This window comes from Larus michahellis, chromosome 4 (assembly GCF_964199755.1).
Source record: "Larus michahellis chromosome 4, bLarMic1.1, whole genome shotgun sequence".
Classification (NCBI taxonomy): Eukaryota; Metazoa; Chordata; class Aves; order Charadriiformes; family Laridae; genus Larus; species Larus michahellis.
Window position 1 is genome coordinate 47,912,309 of NC_133899.1, and position 21,160 is coordinate 47,933,468.

Here is a 21,160-nt window from a genome sequence, read left to right on the forward strand (position 1 = left end):
CTCCTCCACCTTCACAGGCTTGTGGCAATTGGGACAGGGGTCTATTATGTCCCTTCCTAACCCCCACCGTCTCTCTCCCGTGTCTGTGAGTGCTGTTGGTGTCTGTGGAAGTTGCAGTGGTCCCTTCCCCCACTCTGCTCTCAAAGGCATTTTGCAAAATTTGTTCTAGATAGCAGGAAACTTCAAAAGGCTCTGGGAGGGGGATCAGGGCCGCCAGCTCCTGAAGGGCAGGGGGAGTGGATGCATGGGGGAGTAGTCTTTTATCTCTCCAGATAATGAGAGTTGGCAGGGAGCCAGGGGCTGCAAACATTTCTAAGCGAGGAAAGGGCTCTAAGAGGAAGCCAGCCTCTCTCCCTCTCCTTTCCCCCCTCTTCCTTTTTTGTTCCCTTGCCTGTTGCTTCCCGTCAGGCCATGAATAGGCCCTGGGGAAGGGAGAGGAGATGTTTCAACCTTGCCTCCTATGGGAGTGGAGGGGCATCCAGTACTGGTGCCCCTGATTCTCTGAGCTGGAACACTTCTCCAGTCTTGGCTGGCGGTTGTCTTGATAAGGTGTTTTAAGTAACTCACTGAGAAGCCCAGTTTTGCTACCTCCCATTCTCTTATCTTCCTCCATGTGGTTGTCATCTTTTCCCTATCTCCAGTTCTGCTTGTCATTTATCTGGGACAAGGTGGGACTACACTGTTCTTTTTTGTTCGTTTTTCATTTTTTTGTGTGTGTCTCTTTTGGAGGTGTGTGTGTTATAATTGAATCGCACTACGTGAGAATCTAAGTCACTGACTTAATGTTTTCCTCAAGGAGACTAAACACTCCTTCAGGCTCCTTTGATGAGGCACACGTTAACACACATTTTAGTATCCAGCCACTGGATACTCAGCGAATTAAAGCTCGTACTGCATGCCTGCATGCTGTGCCCACTACTTCAGGTTGAAGAGGCAGGCATAGTTCACTTCACAGACTGTCTGTCTTTTCCCTTTTGTTTAATGGATTTATTTTCAGAGCTCCTCATTTGGAGGACTCATATGCCTGAAACATGCAGTTCATTCTCTGGACAGTATGAGAAGAGGCGTCAGATTCTGTTGTGTGGGACTCAAGATGTTTTTCATCCCTTCTCACATAGTGTACTGTTGAGCAGAGAACAGTGGACAAATCCTTGACTATAAGTTTGTTGGGCTTTTCCCAGGGTCATGTGTCTGGCAGTGCTCCTTAATGATAAGGCACAGTTTGTTTTGGTGACAGCTTTAGAGGAAAGGGAGGGAGGAAATCCTCAAAGGTCAGGTGCAGACCTGAGCACCTTGCTGCTTGCTTGCTTCCTTTGGTCTTCAACTGCTTATTTTTGTGAAAATTTTAAAGGACGCGTTCCATACTTTAGCCTTGCATTCTGACATGCCTCAATCCTTAATATAGAGCTACCCCAAAAGGTATCTTTATTTTTCCATCTGTTTTTGTACCTATCTTTTTCAGGCTTAATAAACAATTTTAACACTTTCTGGAGGGCACTAAAACATAGCGTCTCAAGCATATGTCAGAAGGTGTGACACTCTTGGATCCTTTTTTTTGCTTTCCCATCAACCCTTCATTCTTCATAGCTGTTTCCTTCTCTAGAAATTAATGACACTTAAAAAGTTTGTGTTTATAGGCTAACATCCTATGTAATTTTTAAAAAAAATATTATTATTCGTGGATTGTCTGTATGGACGTCTTTATATATAGCTTTAACCTGCCCCTCAGTGAAGCTCAAACAGCATTCAAGTTCCTCTCAGTAATACAAGTCATGCAGAGATATGTAACAGCACTTAGTAATTTCCAACACCTTTGCATTGAATACTTGCTAGTCCATTACTAGACTGAGAAAGCTGTATCTAAACTGGATTGTGCCCTGTCACCTCAGGCATTTTTTTTTTATTCCCTTGTTAGCATCAGATGTTCCAGCTGCCACCTGCAGCTTGGAGGAGTTCCAGTGTGCATATGGACGCTGCATCTTGGACATCTACCACTGTGATGGCGATGATGACTGTGGGGACTGGTCTGATGAATCTGACTGCTGTAAGTTAGTGCAGGGTGATATACTGGTCCAAGCATCTGGCTTGCAAACCTAAATGGATTTTGCATTTGATGGAGACAGGTTGCAGTGTGGACAGCAATCTAATTTTTCCCACATAAGCTGGCTCTTTTGTTTGTTTGTTTGTTTTTTAACTTGGGAAAGTGATGGGAGTCACTGTGTAGTCAGCGCACTTCTGCGTCCAGAAACTAAGGCAGTTTCCAGAAGGAGTCTATTCAGTTCCACAATAGTGGAGTGTAAGGGTGATGGGATTTGGGGGTGTTACATTGGTTTGAGTTTGCTCTTTATATTCTTTACCATCTCTGCAGCATCTCACCAGCCATGTCGCTCTGGAGAGTTCATGTGCAACAGCGGCTTGTGCATTAACGCTGGCTGGAGGTGTGATGGAGACTTCGACTGTGATGACCAGTCAGATGAGAGGAACTGCAGTGAGTGCTGGGAACTGGTGGAAGCATTTGGTTTCTGCGGAGCAAAAGAGTGTTTGGGACTGTTAGCTTTGGAATTGAGTGTCTTCTGATCCTTGTCCTGCTTGCTCATCTAATGTTCTTTTTCTGGTCCCTCAGCTACATCTATGTGCACAGCTGACCAGTTCCGCTGTAAATCAGGGCGCTGCGTCCGTCTGTCCTGGCGTTGTGATGGGGAAGATGACTGCTCTGACAATAGTGATGAGGAGAACTGTGAGAACACAGGTAATGTTTCCATCATGGAGGTAATATGTAGTGAAGTCTCTTTTGGATTGCTTCACTGATTTCAGCCTAGAGTTTCCATCCTTGCCAAAGAATGGGATCTATAGGCTATCTTATATGCTTGCAGACAGGTGCAGGTCTGTGTGCTTAACTTAAGTCATGGCGTTTCCTGGTCAGATATCAGATCCCTGTATCTTCCTATCTCTATGAATTACCACAGAGCTCAGAGGTGATTCCATTCAGACTGGAAAACATTAATAGTGTGCAAAGTTGCTATCTTTGTCAAGTGGACTGTGTCTAGCTCATGCCTTCTAGATAGTTCTGGTTAGCTTTCATGTTGCCTTGTGAAATTGCCAAGCAATTCTAGCAGGCAGTGGAAATCAAAAAGGGCATTTTCTGGAAGTGAACAATGAAGCCTTTCTTTTAGAGGTTAAGGGTGTCAGCTTCCCCCTTAGATATTTGCGCAGGAGCCTGTCTTTCGCTTTCTAGTAATCATTTCACATATAGGCATTCTTTCATATAATAGTGATTATGGAGAAGAGGAGGGTTTCAACAGACCTTATGTGTTATGGTAGGATTCAAGGAATATCTAGAATCTTCTATTTTCCTTAAAACTTTCAGGATATCTGTAGGCCTTGTTGAGGAATAGTGTGTACTGGTCCATGAATTCATCCCAGTGAGTGGAGCCCAGCTGTGCATACTGACCCTTCTGGATCAGTGTATTTTAAACAGTGGGTTTAGGCATAGAATGCCAGGTTGGAAGGGACCTCAAGGATCATCTGGTCCAACCTTTCTTGGCAAAAGCACAGTCTAGACAAGATGGCCCAGCACACTGTCCAGCTGAATCTTAAAAGTGTCCGATGTTGGGGAAGCCACCACTTCCCTGGAGTGATTTTTGCAATGGCTGATAGTTTTCATTGTGAAAAATTGTCCTCTCATGTCCAATCAGAATCTCCCCAGGAATAACTTGTACCCATTACTCCTTGTCTTTTCAGTATAAGAAAAAGGGAGCCTCCATCTTCTTTGTACCCATCCTTTACATACTGGAACATGGTGATGAAGTCTCCCCTAAGCCATCTTTTCTCAAGGCTGAACAAACTCAGTTCTCTCAGCCTTTTCTCATGTGGCAGGCTTCTGAGTCCTTTGGTGTCCCTTCGCTAGACCCTCTTCAGCCTGTCCACATCTTTTTTGTATAGCGGGGACCAAAACTGAACATAGTATTCCAGTTGTGGCCTGACAAGTGCTGAGTAGAGTGGGATAATGACTTCTTTATGTCTACTGGTGATGCCCTTGATGATGCATCCTGTTGGCTTTCTTTGCCTGAGCAGCACAGCGTTCACTCATATTGAGCTTGTTGTCCACCAGGACCCCTAGGTCCCTTTCTACAGAGCTGCTCCCCAGCCAGGAAGATCCCAGCCTGTGCTGCCCTCCTGGATTATGTTTTCCCAGGTGCAAGACCTTACACTTGTCCTTATTCAACTTCATAAAGTTCTTGTTAGCCCACTGTTCCCCAGCCTATCCAGGTCTTCCTGCAAGGTGACTCTCCCTTCCAAAGTGTCCCCTTCCCCACTCAGTTTGGTGTCATCAGCAGAATTCATCAGGGTACACTTGATCCCATCATCCAGATCACTTATGAGATACTAAGTAGCGTTGGGACCAGTATTGATCCCTGGGGGACCCAACTTGTGACAGGCTGCCAGTTTGAAAAGGAGCCATTTACCACCACCCTCTGGGTGCAGCCTGTCGGCCAGTTCCCCACCCACCGCACAGACCGCTTGTCTAGACTGTAACGCATCAGTTTATCTAGGAGGAGGCTGTGGGGAACCGTTGAAAGCCTTGGAGCAATCCTGGTAGACAATGTCCACCACTCGCCCCACATCAGCCAAGTGGGTTACTTTGTCATAGAAGGCAATCAGGTTTGTCCATGTAATTCCTGTATAAGGATTACATAGAATAAAAGGTATTTGTGAAACTGTACCCCTTGTTTGGGCCTGTTGAGGAGGGAAGAGTGGGTGTTCTACAAGGACAGCTGAGCTCAGAGGACCTGGAGAGGCACACTTTGTAGCCATTTGAGAGCAGCTGCTATGGATTGGTCAGCTGTCGTGAGCACCAGTGTTCAAGAGATTGTGGTGATCCTGGAAAAAGCAACTGTACTTAAAGACAAGCCAGTAACCCTGTTGCCTCATCCTGATAAAAAAAGTATTTAGAGGTATTGAAAGAAGAGTTGCCACACAGAAGCCAAGTCAAACTACCAGAGCCACTGAAATTCAACGTCTCCGCCTCAAACCAAACCCAAGGTGGTTCAGTACAGCTATTGTTACTGTAAGGTTAGTTGTGCCGTTCTGCATTAGGTCTATGGTGATAGTCAGCAGGTAAAAATTAACTCGAGGGTTCCAAGCAGAAGGTGTACTGGCTCATCTAAGCGAAATGCTGTGTTGTCTCAATGTCTGTAGCAAGAGTTAAAATCCTGTGTCACATCTTGGATTTAGAGCAGAATTATATTTTTGTTGGCCATAAAGAGAAAATTCCTAGAATACTAGGAGATCGGCTGATGTAAGGATCTTTATGTTCAATATGACAAATGCAGTGATGTTTCAGAATCCTGCAGAATAAAGCATTCCAGTGCTCTGAAAACTGAATCTGCATGTGATTTCACTTTATGTTCCCAGTTGGTGTGTCTGTTAGTTCTTATTTGTACTTGTTACTCTCACAACTGCCCTTTTCTATGCTGCTTACACAGGCCGTCTGCCAATCTAATAATTTCTTTGCTGATAACAATGTATTGTCCTGTTGTCTTCCTAGGATTTCAGAGGGTGTTGATGTGGAAACCACTAACCAAGTCAGCTTAAGGGGTACAAGAAATAAGAAGCAACAGGACAGTGCAGTTATTGCTGAAGAAACAATCAGATTGGCAAAGTTCCTACAAACAGCATTACTTTACTTACAAGAATTCTGTAGAGTCTCTCTGCCAACAGCAGAAGTTGAAGAGTGTAGCTCATGTGTGAAATCCAGTTGCCTGAACTCAGATTTCAAGGATGCGTGTAAATCTCGTTCCAAGTCCGTCACAGTGCAGTTAGGGCTGGACAAGACACTCATTCCTAGGCAGGTTTAAGATCCATAGCCATGCTGGGGTGACATATCAGATGATTAAAGTGAGGAACTGACTCCTCTCTTGCACATACTATGTAGGGTCGTGGAATCTGGAACCAAAGGGAACTAAGCCAGGACCTTTCAGTCATTCTGAGAAATTTAAATGGCTGAACTTCTCAATAAAGCAAGGTTGGACTCAGTCTGGAGGAGCGTTCGTAGGCCTCCAAATCAGCATAAAGATATGGAGAGCGGTAGGGAGTGCAAGATGATCTGAATTCAAGGAAAGAGGAAGTCATGGATTTGTGCTCATATGTAAAGTTTGTAACAAAGTGTAGCAAATGTTTTGTATCCTTTTCTTCAACCATGACTTTTGTTCCATTGGTAAGCTGTGGTGTGCTTACTTTCCCCTACTTCTATTGCAGGAACCCCTCAGTGTGCCCCAGACCAGTTCCTTTGTGGGAATGGGCGTTGCATTGGCCAGAGGAAGTTGTGCAATGGAGCAAATGATTGTGGAGATGGCAGTGATGAGAGCCCACATCAAAACTGCCGTAAGTTCTCCAAGTTCAGTCTTAAACATAAATGGAGGCACTGTGTAGTGTGTGGGAGTCTCTGGTGTTGCTGAAGGATATGCGTAAGGAAGAAAGCCTGGGTTGTAATAATGGAAGAGAGTTGAAGACTGAGGAAAATGACCTTGGTGGTTTTGCCAATTACATGCCGCAGACAAGGAATAATGAGGAGAAGATTATGATCTTGGGTATCAAAGTTTGTCTGCAGAGAGAGTGAATCCTAAATGCATATTATTCTGAGATTCGTTGCCTCCTTTGGTTGTGGCCTGCAGGGGAGAGTTCTGATTGCGAAGAGGCAGCTTCCAGCACAGCCTGTGTCCTCCCCCTCTTGCTCAGCCTGTTCTGAAGGGTGACTGCTCCTTAACAGCTGAGGAGACAAGCACCTGCCTTGTGGTTTCAGCTCAGTTATCTTCACATGTTCCTTTCACAGGCCCACGAACAGGAGAGGAGAACTGCAATGTCAACAATGGTGGCTGTGCTCAGAAGTGCCAGATGGTACGAGGGATGGTGCAGTGCACCTGCCACACAGGTTACAGGCTCCTGGAAGATGGCCGATCATGCCAAGGTGTGTTTTTGGAGCAGTGGCCTCCTCCCTGCTGCTTTGATGTGCTTGAAGTTGATGGCTATGATAGGGTGCAAATTAGAGCATGAAGGCAGAAGCAAGCTATTGGTGAGATTGCCTGAACTGTTGATGATCTAATGGTAACTTTCTTTGTCTGTAACATGCAGATGTGAATGAATGTGCTGAGGAAGGCTACTGCAGCCAAGGCTGTACCAACAGTGAAGGAGGCTTCCAGTGCTGGTGTGAGCAAGGCTACGAGCTACGACCTGACAAGCGTAGCTGCAAGGCTCTAGGTAAAGAGGAATTCAACCTTATTCTGCTGTGTGTGTGTGTGTGTTGGTCTAGTTCTCATATAATTTTGTCTCTAATGCTTCACTGGCAGCATTATGCTGTTCACCAAGTCAACAAGTGAGGAAAGGAAGTACCTGCATTTGTATTAGATATGCCCAAGTTGGTGGTGAATGCCTGTGAAAATTTTGTGTGATTTTGACCCCAGACAGATACTTCACTGTTTCTCTTTCCTGCCAGCAGGACAGCCCTTGCCTTCTTTTTCTAGAACCCTGTCATTCCTGGTGACCCCAGACCCTGGGACAAAAACAGCCTCCTGCCTCTGTCTCTGTTCGGGAAGTGTCTAAACCTTTCCAGTCAGTGAGGTTGTATCGCACCTCCTTCTGGTTTGACCCTTGATGTTGGTCATCAGTCTTGAATGCTGTGAGTGGCTGCTCTGTGGACATCTGCTGGTTTTTGAGGGCATTGGTACACTTGTTTAGCTTTATTCCTCAGCTCCTACATTAGAGGAGGAGCTCTGTAGGAATGTAGGAGCTGAGGAATTAGAAATTCTATTTAAAGAATTAAGATTTTGGTAGGAGTTCCCCTCGTGAAATCCATAAAAAATGTTGATACTGATTTTTCTTTTTTTTTTTTTTCCCTCTTTTTTTTTTCTTTGCAGTGGAAGTACTTGCTGAGTTTATATCTGACTGAGGCAGATTTTAGCTGTCCTGTCTGTCGTAGAAGATGTGGTAGAGCATGTGTGTTTGTATGGCTAGGAGACAGATATAGGAAAAGGAAACTATAGTCCATCTGTCTGGTGGTACGGTTTCAGAGGCTGAGGTGAGGCAGGCTTGGGTGGGACCAGAAATGATCACTTCCTGCTGAGTGAATGTTTTCCAAAAGGTTTAAAACTGCTAATCTTTGAGTTAGGACTGTGTATTGAGGATGCGAAAGCAGCTCTCTGAAATGTTTTGCACTTGGGAGTTGATTTCTTGCTGCCAGCACTGCAAAACTGTGTTCTGGGACCTGGTGCAGAAAGAATGGTAGGCAGGACCCTGTCAAAGTACTCTAATGCTGTCTTCCCATATATTCTCAGGGCCAGAGCCAGTGCTGCTCTTTGCCAATCGAATTGATATCCGACAAGTGTTGCCTCATCGCTCAGAGTATACGCTGCTCCTGAACAACCTGGAAAATGCCATTGCCCTTGACTTCCACCACAGCAAGGAGTTGGTGTTCTGGTCTGATGTCACTCTCGATCGCATCATGAGGGCCAATCTGAATGGTAGCAATGTGGAAGAGGTGGTTTCCACAGGGCTGGAGAGCCCAGGTGCGTCACCACAAAAAAGGAAAAAGCCTGTGGACTGGCCATGGTGCGAGAAAAGGTGTGGGTGGGGGGAGAAAAGTGGGTACCCAGCATTCAAAATGGAGTGCATCTCCCTGAGCAAGGGGATGGGTTGGATGGAATGGGTGTGAGATCAGCGTCCCCATGGAGCAAATCTTGCCTGATGGGGGAAGAGACAGGAGGACTGAATTGGGCCTCTTCTGAGGCTGAGTGGGAAAGGGAACTATTTTTCTGAGCAGGTCTTACTCCTCGTTTAACTGTGTGCTTAATTCTCCCCTGGAGATAGGTGGACTTGCTATTGACTGGATCCATGACAAATTATACTGGACAGACTCTGGGACGTCTCGAATTGAAGTAGCAAACTTGGATGGCACTCACAGGAAAGTGCTTTTGTGGCAGAACCTGGAGAAGCCCCGAGCAATTGCCCTACATCCTATGGAGGGGTGAGTGAAAACTTAGGACTCCAGTGAGCCCTCCATGCAAATGCTTCCAGACGAACATGCAAAACCCCATCCTTGGTCACAAAGGCTGCCTCTGGGCTCAAGCCTTCATTTGGTACTGCCAGTTTGGGGAACCTGCCAGTGCTGGGGACCTTCAGAGCCTTAATCCTATTCTGGCCCCTTCAGGTTTCACCAGCCTGAAAGTGATGGGTGTTACCTTGTTGGCTGTCACTTCTCCCATGGCTGTGACACAGTCTCATGCTCAGGGTCACAGGACTGATACTGTTTTGCCCTGATAGGGAGTGATGCTGCGTGCAGTGTGTGGGACATGAGTTTTCTAGCCTGTCTTTCCCTGCTTCCTCCAGCACTATCTACTGGACTGACTGGGGCAACACTCCCCGCATTGAGTATTCCAACATGGATGGCTCTAATCGGCGCATCATTGCGGACACACACCTCTTCTGGCCCAATGGACTGACTATTGACTATGCAGGACATCGAATGTACTGGGTGGATGCCAAACATCATGTCATTGAGAGAGCTGACCTTGACGGGCAGAACAGGAAGGCTGTTATTAGCCAAGGTAAGTAACAGGGCAACATAAAAGGAGCACTCTCTGTAGTAAAGACGACAGAGTATAACACAGTGCTACTCTGAGTTTCAGAGCCACTGTCTCCTGCTTTTGTACTTGATTCCTGTTCTTTCACTGTGGAATGAATTCTGCTGCTGCTGAGGGATGGGATTTGCTACACAGTCTTTGGTGGACAGGAGAGAGGAATTGGCTATTATATTAGTGTAAGGGGGATTTGAGTGGGTTGACCGTGGCGAGGCCTAAGGGGCAGTGGAAAGAGCTTTCCCTTGTCTCCCTGCTAGCCTGAGTCCTGTAGGATCTGATTATATCCCTGTATTGGATGTCTGTTACAGGCCTCCCACACCCATTTGCTATCACTGTGTTTGAGGACAGTTTGTACTGGACAGACTGGCACACCAAGAGCATCAACAGCGCAAACAAATTCACAGGCAAGAACCAGGAGATCATCCGCAACAAACTCCACTTCCCTATGGACATCCACACACTGCATCCTCAGCGCCAGCCAGCAGGTAACTGCAGAGAGGGTAGAGACCCATTTTAGCCACTAGAAGACCTGCTGCCACCCACCACCCTGTAAAGCAGGGAGACGGCAAGCCTGAACCCGGTGTATCGACACATCTACCACCTTTGTCCAGAGCTGCGGTAGAACTTGCTCCACCTGGCAGTTCAGTTGAGGTCCCTCAGCCCCAGTAACCTGGTGTTAGGTTGTTACCACAGCTCCCTCTGCTGACACATGGGAGTTGAGGCTTTTCAGTAAGAATTATTTGTGGCTTGTTTATGGGAGAGCTGTTTTGGGAGGGGAACAAAAATCATAAGTGGGTGCTAGTAATGACGGACACCTCCCTTATTCCTCTTCAATTGCCATAATCTGCTCTAGAAGTGGATTGAGTTAAATGCTTTATTTTAAAATTGAGCCCTACAAATGGAGTTAGTGCTTTAGTTTATAAGTTTTCTTATTCTAAATTAACTTCTGGTTGGACAAGTTATCTTATCCATGTGGGTTTTAACACCTCAGCTGGTGTTTTTCCACTTTTCTTTACTCTTTGTTTTATGCCTGGTTGTTTTTGTCTTTGGCTAATTGAGCAGGGAGAAACCGTTGTGGGGCCAACAACGGGGGCTGTACTCACCTCTGCCTGCCAAGCAGCAAGGATTACACCTGCGCCTGCCCCACGGGCTTCCGCAAGACCAGCAGCCATGCCTGCGCCCAGAGTAAGTGAGGTGGGACCACAGCCTGCATGCTCAGATGTTCAGTGGGTGGCGGAGGGTTGGCAATGGGAGTAAGCAGCAGCAGCAGTTGCTTCCAAGGAGGTGCAGCTGGATAGACTGAGTTAGTAGTATTAAGGGCCCTACCAGAGGGTGCTTCATCTTTTTGATGCATTCCCCTGTTCTGCATTCCCTTTGCCCTCACTGGGCTTGATGGGTGAGGATATAAAGAAGCTCCGTCCTTGGGCCCTTATTTCAGGGCTGCTACTGGTGCCATGTTACCTGTCGCAGCTGATTGTTTCCCTAAAGCTCCCATAGGAGCTGGGTCCGTGATGGACAAAAATTTCAGTCCTCTTGATTGCCACGGTTTCTCTTGGTTTGCGACCATGTGGAAGAATTAGACCAACTGTCTCCTCGATTCACAAGAGATGGCATAGCTATTTGATTTGGAGCGAGGTCTATGCCATTCTTTGAAGAATATGGTTGACTTTGTTCCCTCAGCATAGGTTGCTCTTAGGACACAGCTCCCTACTACTCTGTTCCCCCACTGCCCATCCCCCCAGTGATACTTTGCTGCCAATAAAATCCTGGTCTGTGACCTGACAGTGAGAGATGATGTAAGTGGTTAAGGTTGGATATAGCAGGGAATTGTCTGTGTCTATCACTGTGTTGTTGAACTTAGAGAAATTAAAAGAAGACCTTTCGACCTTTGATCAGGTCTTGACAAGTTCCTGCTTTTTGCCCGAAGGATGGACATCCGTCGGATCAGCTTTGACACAGATGACCTGTCAGATGATGTCATCCCCCTTGCTGATGTTCGCAGCGCTGTGGCTCTAGACTGGGACTCAAAGGATGACTATGTCTACTGGACAGATGTTAGCACCGACTCAATCAGCCGAGCAAAATGGGATGGATCAAGCCAAGAGGTACAGTGTTAACTACCTGTGGAGGTCATCTAGCCAGGAGACTCTTTGAGCATGAGATTTGAAGCCACTGAGATACACTGGCCTTCTAATGAGCTGCAGTTCATGCTGGATTTGTTGTTCACTAATTTGCCTATTTCTCAGAAGAGCTCTGAGATCACACTTCGTACATAAGTTTGGTGTACATTCCTGCTTGTTTGGAAAACCTTGAATTGAGACATGAAGCATGTTGATTTGTAAGCTGTGGTCAACTCCTTTGTTGTAGCCCTAAAATCTTGAAAGGAAGAACTTTTAAATCCTTTGTTACATACTACGTTTGGAACAAGAGCCATGCTCCTTGGGAATGCTTTTTGCACATGCTCTTAGGCTAATGTTGCCATAAATAAGGGGAAGAGAGTTCAAAGTTCGGAATTGCAGTTTGACCAGACCTGAAAAATAGATGTTTCTCCAAACATAAGGCTTATTTGAACTTCTAAGTCCTTAATGCTCTCTCTCATATGGCATTGCTCTGCTTGGGCTTTTGCCTTTTGAAGTTAGCATTATTGGTGAGCAGGTGGTGCATTGGACAAGTGCTTTCCCCCTAAGGTCTAATATCACTAAGGATTTTTTCTTTTTTTTTTTTATTTAGGTTGTAGTGGAGACCAGCCTGGAAAGTCCAGCTGGACTGGCAATTGATTGGGTCACCAACAAGCTATACTGGACTGATGCAGGTACTGGGATCCCCTGCTTTACCTAGGCTTCTGTCTTCCTTATTAGTCATGAAAACTGAAAAACAGCTGGGTAGTTCTGTCTGTCTCATTCCAAATTTGTCTTTCTGTCTAGCAAAAAATGGAGTTTTGCTTCTAACAAAGTGGGAGTTGAGGTGTGGAATCCTTAGTTTAATTCTCTTTGCAGTATCCCCAGTACTAATTCTGTAGAAATTTTTATAGTAGAAGGCAAGCACCGCTGTTGTCTTGCTACAGAGCTTGTGATTCTGTGTGTTTACATATCTTCAAACAGCGTAGTGTTTGGAGGATGTTCCCTGCTGGAGAGTCATAGTTCAGAGAAATGTAAGGAACATGATTCTTTTCTAGCTGTTCCCTTATGCCTACGTAGATACCTTGGGGGCTTTGGAAAGAGCTGATTTACAGGACTCGGCACCAGTGATAGCCACAGAGATGACTTGAGAGATCTAAACAAGGTGACACCTTGAGGCACGTTTCTTAGCTATATTCCAGCTATGGACAGAGATGGACAGAGGAGAAGAATGCATTGTTGTATGGATTTTTTTTTCCTTAGCTCTTGTGATTCCAGAAGTTTTTGATCTTTCTCTCTTCCTCTCTCGTGACTTTTGTAGGAACAGATCGGATAGAGGTCTCCAACACAGACGGGACCATGAGAACTGTTCTAATCTGGGAGAACCTAGACAGACCTAGAGATATCGTGGTGGACCCCATTGGAGGGTGAGAGATTCTTTATTCTGGGATGATATGGCAGTTCTTGCACGTCTAAAGATGTTCAGGTTCTTTGGCTTTGTACAGTTGTCTTTCTCTGTGGTATCATTGTTCAACATCCTGCAAAAGACTGAAATTAGAGACCTGATTTTGGATGCTAGTGGAACGAGATAAGCAGGGATAATTGCCTGTTGTGCTGTGGAGCTTGCAGGAGCTGACTTGTGTTTTCATTTGTTTATCCTGGGGATGAAGTAACTAAAGACTCTCTTGCTTCTCTGCTACACTGCCTGGCCTTAGTGTCAGTGAAGGAGTGCAAGCATTCACTTCTGTCTGGGCTTGTGTTCAGGTTCATGTACTGGACTGACTGGGGAGCCAGCCCAAAAATTGAGCGTGCTGGTATGGATGCCTCAAACCGCTTGGTGATCATTTCCTCCAACCTGACATGGCCTAATGGTTTGGCCATTGACTATGAGTCACAGCGCTTGTACTGGGCAGATGCAGGCATGAAGACCATCGAGTATGCCAGTCTGGATGGAAACAACAGGAAGGTAAGGAAGCCATCCTTGAGGAGGGCATCTAGGAGCCTGAGGTGTAAGTCCTAGAGCACAGAGTGCTGATGGCCCCTGCCTCTCTTTCCAGTTGAAAGTGAAATCTTGAAATCAAGACATGCTGAGCTGCTTTCACTGGGAGAGAAGAGCTCCCTAGTTTACTTGCAAACTGCGTGTGAGGGAACCTCCATTTGAGGGCTGATGTTACCCCATCACTCTCCTTTTGCTGTGACTGTACATTATGATGCTGAGAGGGGGCAAGGGAAGCCTCTTCCCCTTAGTGACTTCTTAGTAATGTTTTTTGGGGGGGCTGGGGGTAATCTGACCAGGTGCTGATTGGGAGCAATCTGCCTCACCCCTTTGGACTTACTCTTTATGGCGAGAGAATCTACTGGACAGACTGGCAGGCCAAAAGCATCCAGAGCGCAGATAGAAGGACTGGGCAGGCTCGGGAAACGCTGCAGGACAATCTGGAGAATCTTATGGATATTCATGTTTTCCACCGGCACAGGCCACCAGGTACAGAGCTCGCCCGAAGCCACACTGAGCCAAGAGCTTGCTCAGGCTCTAGTATGTGGCACAGCTCTCCTGCAGGGAGCTGACCTGTCTGTCAGCCCTCGATGCCTTAAGTCACTGGGTGGAATATGAGAGCATGAGAGTAATTCTTGGCTTGGTATTTAAGGGCATTCTAGAATACATTTCTATAGCTGTTGCACCGCTTTTTTGTGCCTGTGCTAGTGGCTTATGGATTTCTCATTCTCCTTGCTCTAGTACATACAGCATGTGAAGTTAGCAATGGAGGCTGCAGTCACCTGTGCCTTTTGGCACCTCTTCCAAAAGGTTACAGCTGTACCTGCCCTACTGGGATCAACCTGCAATCTGATGGCAAGACCTGCTCCCCTGGTGAGTCCTCTCTGTAGGAACCTCATTGCAGTTTTGTATCACAGCTACATTTTGCTCCTGCCTTGTTGGAGAATAAAATGCACTTTTATGTGTTTATCTGTTTTACTCCTTGAAAAACCCATTTGATGCCTGTACCTTCAATTTGAGTGGGATTTACTATGAGGAAACTTACCGATAACTGGATTGATGCAGAAGAAATTTTTCTTGAAATTACGTTTGGCAACTATACCAGATGTCACGTTTTTCCCCATACTTTTGGGAGGTGGATTCTTTTTTAACTACAAGGTGCTATATTCTTTAATAGCACCTCTTTAATAATCTGTACTCCTCCCATGGACCCTCTTCTTGAGGATTGTGGAAGGCACTCAGCTTCAGGCCATGGTACATTCACTTTTTCTCCTTAGCAGGAGAAAAGTGATTCCTAATTCCTGTTTCCCACACATATTAGCAGAAGTAACTCTTCTATGAGTGCACTCCTTTTCAACTTGAATGTAAACAAGCATTCAATAATGCTCAATAAAGCTTTTGTACCCAGATTCCCATAAGCTGAGATCTGTCTGAGACTCCCCCTTTTCCACCGAAGTGGATGTCACCTCCAGAATATTCAATAAATGATGCCTACAGTTGACTGAACTAGTTCCTTGCTGATATCTGTCCATTTTCAACTCCCTGCAGGAATGACCAGCTTTCTGATCTTTGCCAGAAGGACTGACATCCGGATGGTGTCTCTGGATATTCCCTACTTTGCAGATGTTGTCATCTCAGTCAATGTCACCATGAAGAACACCATTGCAATTGGAGTGGATCCTCGTGAAGGTCTGAACTTCCTATTGTATCCAACTATCTGTTTGAAAGGCAACAAGTGACTTCATATCTAAATGTCTGAGTAAAGACCCAAGTGCAGATCTTAATGTAGGTTGTGAATTTGGGTAGGTTTTTTTTCCTAGTACGTGCTGCAAATATTTCTTTCCAATCAGGAAAGGAATATCCTTATAGGAAAACAGAGAACCCCAACTAAGAGGAAGAAGCTGCCTGCTATATTGGGTCAGGTTCCTGTGCGCTTTGGATTTAAGAAAGCTTTCCTCCTGCTGAAGCCTTTTACAGCAGGAGAGCTGAGACTGTGGCTGTTCATGTATACTAAATATCTGATGCTGTGCTGGATGTAAACTCACTGTTGTACAGTAAGGTAGATGATCTGATTGCTGTCCTCTGGAACATTTTGAAAAATCAGATGTGGGAGACTCTGCTATTAGCTGATAATGTGTTTTGTGTTCTCTGGCCTTGTGTAAAGGTCAGAGTGCCAGTGCCCCTACATACTTTGGGGAGGACTGGAACAAGATAATTTGTACTGTTTTATCACTCTAGCCTAATAGTCTTGTGCTGCTGTTATTCCTGTGCAGTCAGATCTGTTTTGAATGGTGTAGCTGGTAGTTAGAGACCTGGATCTGTTTTTTAAGATTCTGCTCTTTGGTTGTTGGGGTTTGTTTTGATTTGGTTTTGTTGTGGGCTTTTTTAAAGTTTCTCTTTCTTCTTCCACCCAGGAAAGGTTTACTGGTCAGACAGTACGCTGCGTAAAATCAGCCGGGCTGCCCTAGATGGCTCACAATTTGAGGACATCATCACTACAGGTAAGAAATATTTTGACCTGGGAGCCTCTTGCCTCCATGCAGCATGAAAAAGAGAGATTCTCTGACACCCTGGTAGAATAATCTTTAAATTTCCAGTGGAAGGGCAAGCAAAGCCTAAAGCAACTGCCTGATGAGGTGCACAATGGGAATACCATAAGTTCCTGACTAAGCTGGGAGAACGAGCAGTGACCAGTACACCTTTCTGTTTTCTCAGGTCTGTTGACTACAGATGGGCTGGCTGTGGATGCTATTGGCAGGAAGATATATTGGACAGATACAGGAACAAACCGAATTGAAGTGGGCAACCTTGATGGCTCCATGAGGAAAGTCTTGGTCTGGCAGAACCTGGACAGCCCTCGAGCAATAGCTTTATACCATGAGATGGGGTTAGTGTTGTCAAGAGGCTGTCTAGGGGTTAGAACAGGACTTTTGACCTGTTTCCGTAATACTTGCTTGCTTTTCCCCAGGTATATGTACTGGACGGACTGGGGTGAGAATGCCAAGCTGGAACGCTCTGGGATGGATGGCTCTGGACGTACGGTGCTGATCAGCAATAACCTCGGCTGGCCTAATGGACTGGCAGTGGATAAGGCTGGATCACAGTTGCTCTGGGCTGATGCACACACAGAGGTCCGATTCTGTTCCTCAGCATTGTTTGTCATTGGGTTCTTTGGTAGCCTGGAGGCTGTTTTGAAGTTTTTGAGCAAGCTATCAAAATAGCAAGGGGAACATAAGCTTTTCTGAGAGTATGGACTATGGGGAGGGTGGACTTGAATAACATCACTTGCTTAGGCTCTGTTTTCCACTTGATATAGTAATTGCTAGCAAGAGGATTAGTGTTTTGAGTGTGGCGCTGATGTTTACTTCTTTCTTCAGCGTATCGAGGCTGCAGATCTCAATGGTGCTAACCGCCGCACCCTGCTGTCCCCAGTGCAACATCCTTATGGCCTCACTTTGCTGGACTCTTATATCTACTGGACTGACTGGCAAACTCGCAGCATTCACAGGGCTGATAAGGACACTGGTGCCAATGTCATCTTGGTGAGGGCAAACCTGCCTGGCCTCATGGACATTCAAGCTGTTGATAGGGCACGGCCCCTGGGTGAGTTGCTAGGCTGCTACCAAATCAGCAGGGCTCTGTGGTGACTAGGGGAGCCCTTCAGAGATGTCACAGAAAAGAGTCGTTTGGTGTGAAGCATGAGTGATAGAGTAACTTCTCAAAACCCATCTTTCTTTACTTCTTCCCTCTTATTTACGTATTTTTTGCACTTCTCCTTGTTTACCCAGCTCCATAGGTCTGGTGTTTGTTTATTACTGCATGGCTTTTGACCCCTTTCATCCCATTTCCTTCACTGGATTACACTGACAACCTCATTCTCACACACGAGAGCTACTTTCTTAGGAGGACTGAATGAGTCATGCCCTATTAAGCTTCACCAGAGTCTACTGGCATTGGACAGTTCCCCTTTTTTAACTCCAAAAGGCATTAATTCCTCTTAAGCCAGTTGCTGAAACTTTATTTCAAGTTCTAGTCACTTTTTTCCCAACCATTACAGGCTTCATCTTCCTGTCTGCCACTTTGTTATACAAAATCTCTGCTTCTTTAGTTGCTCTTAATATATCATGCTCTCCAACTATTCTTTGCCAGAGTCAGATTCCTCATGTTACTCTTTGGGTATCCTATGTTACCCTGTCTTTCCTCTTTGCTCTTCAGTGGGAGTTGTTGCTTTGTGCTGTGGCTTCATTCTGGTGAAATTTCCCTAATATGTACTTCTACAGAAAAATCTGTGCTGCTTCTCCTGTGGATACTAACATCAGAACATCAGTCTTGACAGCATAACTTCACAATATAACTTAAAGCTAACCAAAACTCTAGCCGTCATATCCCTGTTGTCTTCTTCTCACTCCCTGCACCTGTCTTCTGGGTTTATCCCCTCCTAGTAAATGTATGCTGTTTTGGTTTTTTTTTTTTTTTCAATTAAAAAAAAAAAGGATATGACCCTAATATGTCAGGCACTTTCAGCAGGCTTCTCTGATGCTTTTGTTTACTTGCCACTGTGTGCAGCTAAGTTGAAACAGAAGCTTCTTTGTCAGCCTGGCCGCTGGTGCATTGTCACGCTGCTTCCCCACTGGGTTGGATCTTTCTGTCAGCATTACCATTTGCAGCAATAATAAAGCTAAACTGCAGTTATGTGAATCTATCAGCATTTGGCTGTTCCTTTTTCCGTGGGAAAACTATGATTAGCAAGGAATGCAGGTCAAGACTTTGCTCCTAATGCACCTCCTTCTTCTGTGCCTTCCTGTTCTCCTTGCCCAACCATGCCCATACCCACCCTGAATCTTGGAGGGGCGGAAGGCAGTCTCTGGATGAAGGGCTGTAGATTCCCAGCAAGGCTGGGACGATCAGGATGAATTCAGCTGCTAGCAAGTTGTGCATTTATGTAGCCTTTAAAATAAAGCTTTGGTCTGTGGGACCACACCGATCCTTAAACTATGCTTTCCATATTTCTAAAGGCTTCAATAAATGTGGAGTTCGTAATGGTGGCTGCTCTCACCTTTGCTTGCCTCACCCCACTGGCTTCTCCTGTGCCTGCCCCACTGGCATCCAACTGAAGAGAGATGAGCAGACGTGTGACTCTTCTCCAGAGACCTACCTACTTTTCTCTAGCCGTGCTTCCATCCGTCGTATCTCACTGGACACCAGTGACCACACAGATGTGCACATACCTGTCCCTGAGCTGAACAACGTAATTTCTCTGGACTATGATAGTGTGGATGGCAAGATTTACTACACAGATGTATTTCTTGATGTCATCAGGTGGGTGCCAGACATCTGCTTGGCCAGTGCCCAGGTCACCCAGCTGCTTGTGCTGGTTGTGCCACAGTGAGCTGTGGAGTGTGCCAATAAGTTGGGGAGACTGAGATGCTAGCAATACACCGCTACTTACCTTGTCTTTGGTTCACAGCATCATGTCTATCGCTGAAGTAAATGCTGAAAGTGCGTTTAACGTTTAACCTGCTGGAGACTATGGGGAAAAAGGTATTAGGGAGGTAGCAGTATGAAGTGGCCCTGTGGCTGATGGGGATCACACATAGAGGTGTGAAGGCTTTCCGGGAGCTACCCGTTCCTCACTGCCATTTGTCATTGATTTTCATCCAGGCGGTCTGATCTGAATGGCAGCAACATGGAAACTGTTATTGGTCAGGGTCTGAAGACTACAGATGGCCTGGCGGTGGACTGGGTTGCCAGGAACCTTTACTGGACAGACACAGGACGCAATACCATAGAAGTAGCTAGACTGGATGGAAGCTCCAGAAAAGTTCTGATCAATAACAGCCTGGATGAGCCCCGAGCCATTGCTGTCTTTCCCAAGAAGGGGTAGGTATGGGGTATTGATGCGGCAGGGAGAAGGGCTGCGCAGAGGGAGACTGGAAGAGGAGGTTGTAGGAGGAAGAAGAGATGTGCTGTGTGAATCTGCTGGTACTAGCAAGAGGCTGGCTCTGAGTGACAGATGTAATCAGGCAGACAGTGAATTTGAAAATTGGGCAGGTGGCTGAGAGAAGAAAGCTACACACCACATGATCTTTCTTGAACCTGAAGAATCTGGCATTTCAGTTCAAAACTAAAACTTTCATTAGGCTAAATGGAATGTTCTTTTCTTCTTATGCTTGCTTTTTATCTGTTCAGGTACCTCTTCTGGACAGATTGGGGTCACATTGCTAAAATTGAACGAGCAAACTTGGATGGCTCTGAACGTAAAATCCTGATTAACACTGACCTAGGATGGCCCAATGGATTGACTTTGGATTATGACACCAGGAGGTCAGTGAAACGTTTTCTTACACTTGCATAGGGTTAAGGCTTGTAATGAATTTTTTTTAGTCGTCTTGGCTTGGTTTATTGGAGTAGTGTTGTGGGTTTGGGTGTGGATTGTTTTTGGTTTTCTTTGTCTGATCCACCTTGGCTAGCAAAGGTCTAGAAAGTAAAGAGAGATTGTATAGATGGAAACTCACCTCTTTCCCTATTTCTCCAGGATTTACTGGGTGGATGCACATCTTGATCGTATAGAGAGTTGTGATCTCAATGGGAAGCTACGGCAAGTGTTGGTCAGCCAGGTGTCGCATCCCTTTGCTCTGACACAGGTAAGAATTTTCTGCTGCCACCATTCTACCTGGTGTGTTGATGTGTTTGGACAGTGGAGCTTGGCGACAGGGAATTGTTATAGTCTGAGGGAACCAGGATGGCTGAAGATATAGTACTTAACTCTTCTGTGGAGCTAAAAAAGGAAGTTTGTCTGAATTCCTGTAGGGTGCAGACAGTCATTTTCTTTATAAGAGGGGAGGGGGTTGAAAAGGCCTTTGTTTGGAGCCTTCTGCCACTGGGATGTGTTTTTTATGGGTATCCTGTGTCTATGTGGCTAAACATGCTAATGGCTGTGATTTTCCTTTGCTGTCTCCCTGAGCAGCAGGATAGATGGATATACTGGACTGACTGGCAAACCAAATCTATCCAGAGAGTGGACAAATACTCTGGGCGGAACAAAGAGACAGTCCTAGCCAATGTTGAGGGACTGATGGATATCATTGTCGTTTCCCCTCAGAGACAGACAGGTAAAGAGGAGGACCTTGATTCAGGCAAATGCTAATTTTAGATAAAAAGAACTCTGGAACCACTGTGCTACTGTAGATGTCAAGCAAGATTGGCATCCTTTCTTACACTCAAACTGTTAGTGCATCTTCCCTGGCCACATTCCTTGTCTACCTGTGACATTTCAGTTATGTACATCTTAAGCACGTTCTGTTACAGCTTTGATTAGCAAATGTCACTTTCTGTGTTGTTCATCAGACATTGTGTTAAAACAGAAGAATGTGAGCTTTTTGTTCTTTAATCTGGGCAGCTGTGTTGATTGGGCT

General features: G+C 45.6%; 1 protein-coding gene across 3 annotated transcripts in view; it reads left to right on the forward strand.

Moving 5' to 3' along the window:
* The window catches only part of LRP4 (LDL receptor related protein 4), an 83,444-nt gene that overhangs the window by 53,960 nt on the left and 8,324 nt on the right, over positions 1–21,160 (forward strand). For 2 of the 3 annotated variants that reach the window (XM_074584455.1, XM_074584453.1), the window contains exons 6-32: positions 1,916–2,044; positions 2,369–2,488; positions 2,624–2,749; positions 6,259–6,384; positions 6,833–6,967; positions 7,132–7,257; positions 8,331–8,561; positions 8,863–9,019; positions 9,382–9,599; positions 9,941–10,117; positions 10,692–10,817; positions 11,529–11,737; positions 12,363–12,444; positions 13,071–13,176; positions 13,514–13,715; positions 14,045–14,234; positions 14,487–14,618; positions 15,294–15,434; positions 16,160–16,246; positions 16,461–16,632; positions 16,714–16,876; positions 17,123–17,348; positions 18,761–19,064; positions 19,407–19,625; positions 19,935–20,069; positions 20,281–20,389; positions 20,713–20,857. In XM_074584455.1, coding sequence (XP_074440556.1) covers positions 1,916–2,044; positions 2,369–2,488; positions 2,624–2,749; positions 6,259–6,384; positions 6,833–6,967; positions 7,132–7,257; positions 8,331–8,561; positions 8,863–9,019; positions 9,382–9,599; positions 9,941–10,117; positions 10,692–10,817; positions 11,529–11,737; positions 12,363–12,444; positions 13,071–13,176; positions 13,514–13,715; positions 14,045–14,234; positions 14,487–14,618; positions 15,294–15,434; positions 16,160–16,246; positions 16,461–16,632; positions 16,714–16,876; positions 17,123–17,348; positions 18,761–19,064; positions 19,407–19,625; positions 19,935–20,069; positions 20,281–20,389; positions 20,713–20,857 — 4,293 coding nt within the window. The remainder of the gene's footprint in view (positions 1–1,915; positions 2,045–2,368; positions 2,489–2,623; positions 2,750–6,258; positions 6,385–6,832; positions 6,968–7,131; positions 7,258–8,330; positions 8,562–8,862; positions 9,020–9,381; positions 9,600–9,940; positions 10,118–10,691; positions 10,818–11,528; positions 11,738–12,362; positions 12,445–13,070; positions 13,177–13,513; positions 13,716–14,044; positions 14,235–14,486; positions 14,619–15,293; positions 15,435–16,159; positions 16,247–16,460; positions 16,633–16,713; positions 16,877–17,122; positions 17,349–18,760; positions 19,065–19,406; positions 19,626–19,934; positions 20,070–20,280; positions 20,390–20,712; positions 20,858–21,160) is intronic. The other variant, XM_074584454.1, reaches the window with a different exon arrangement.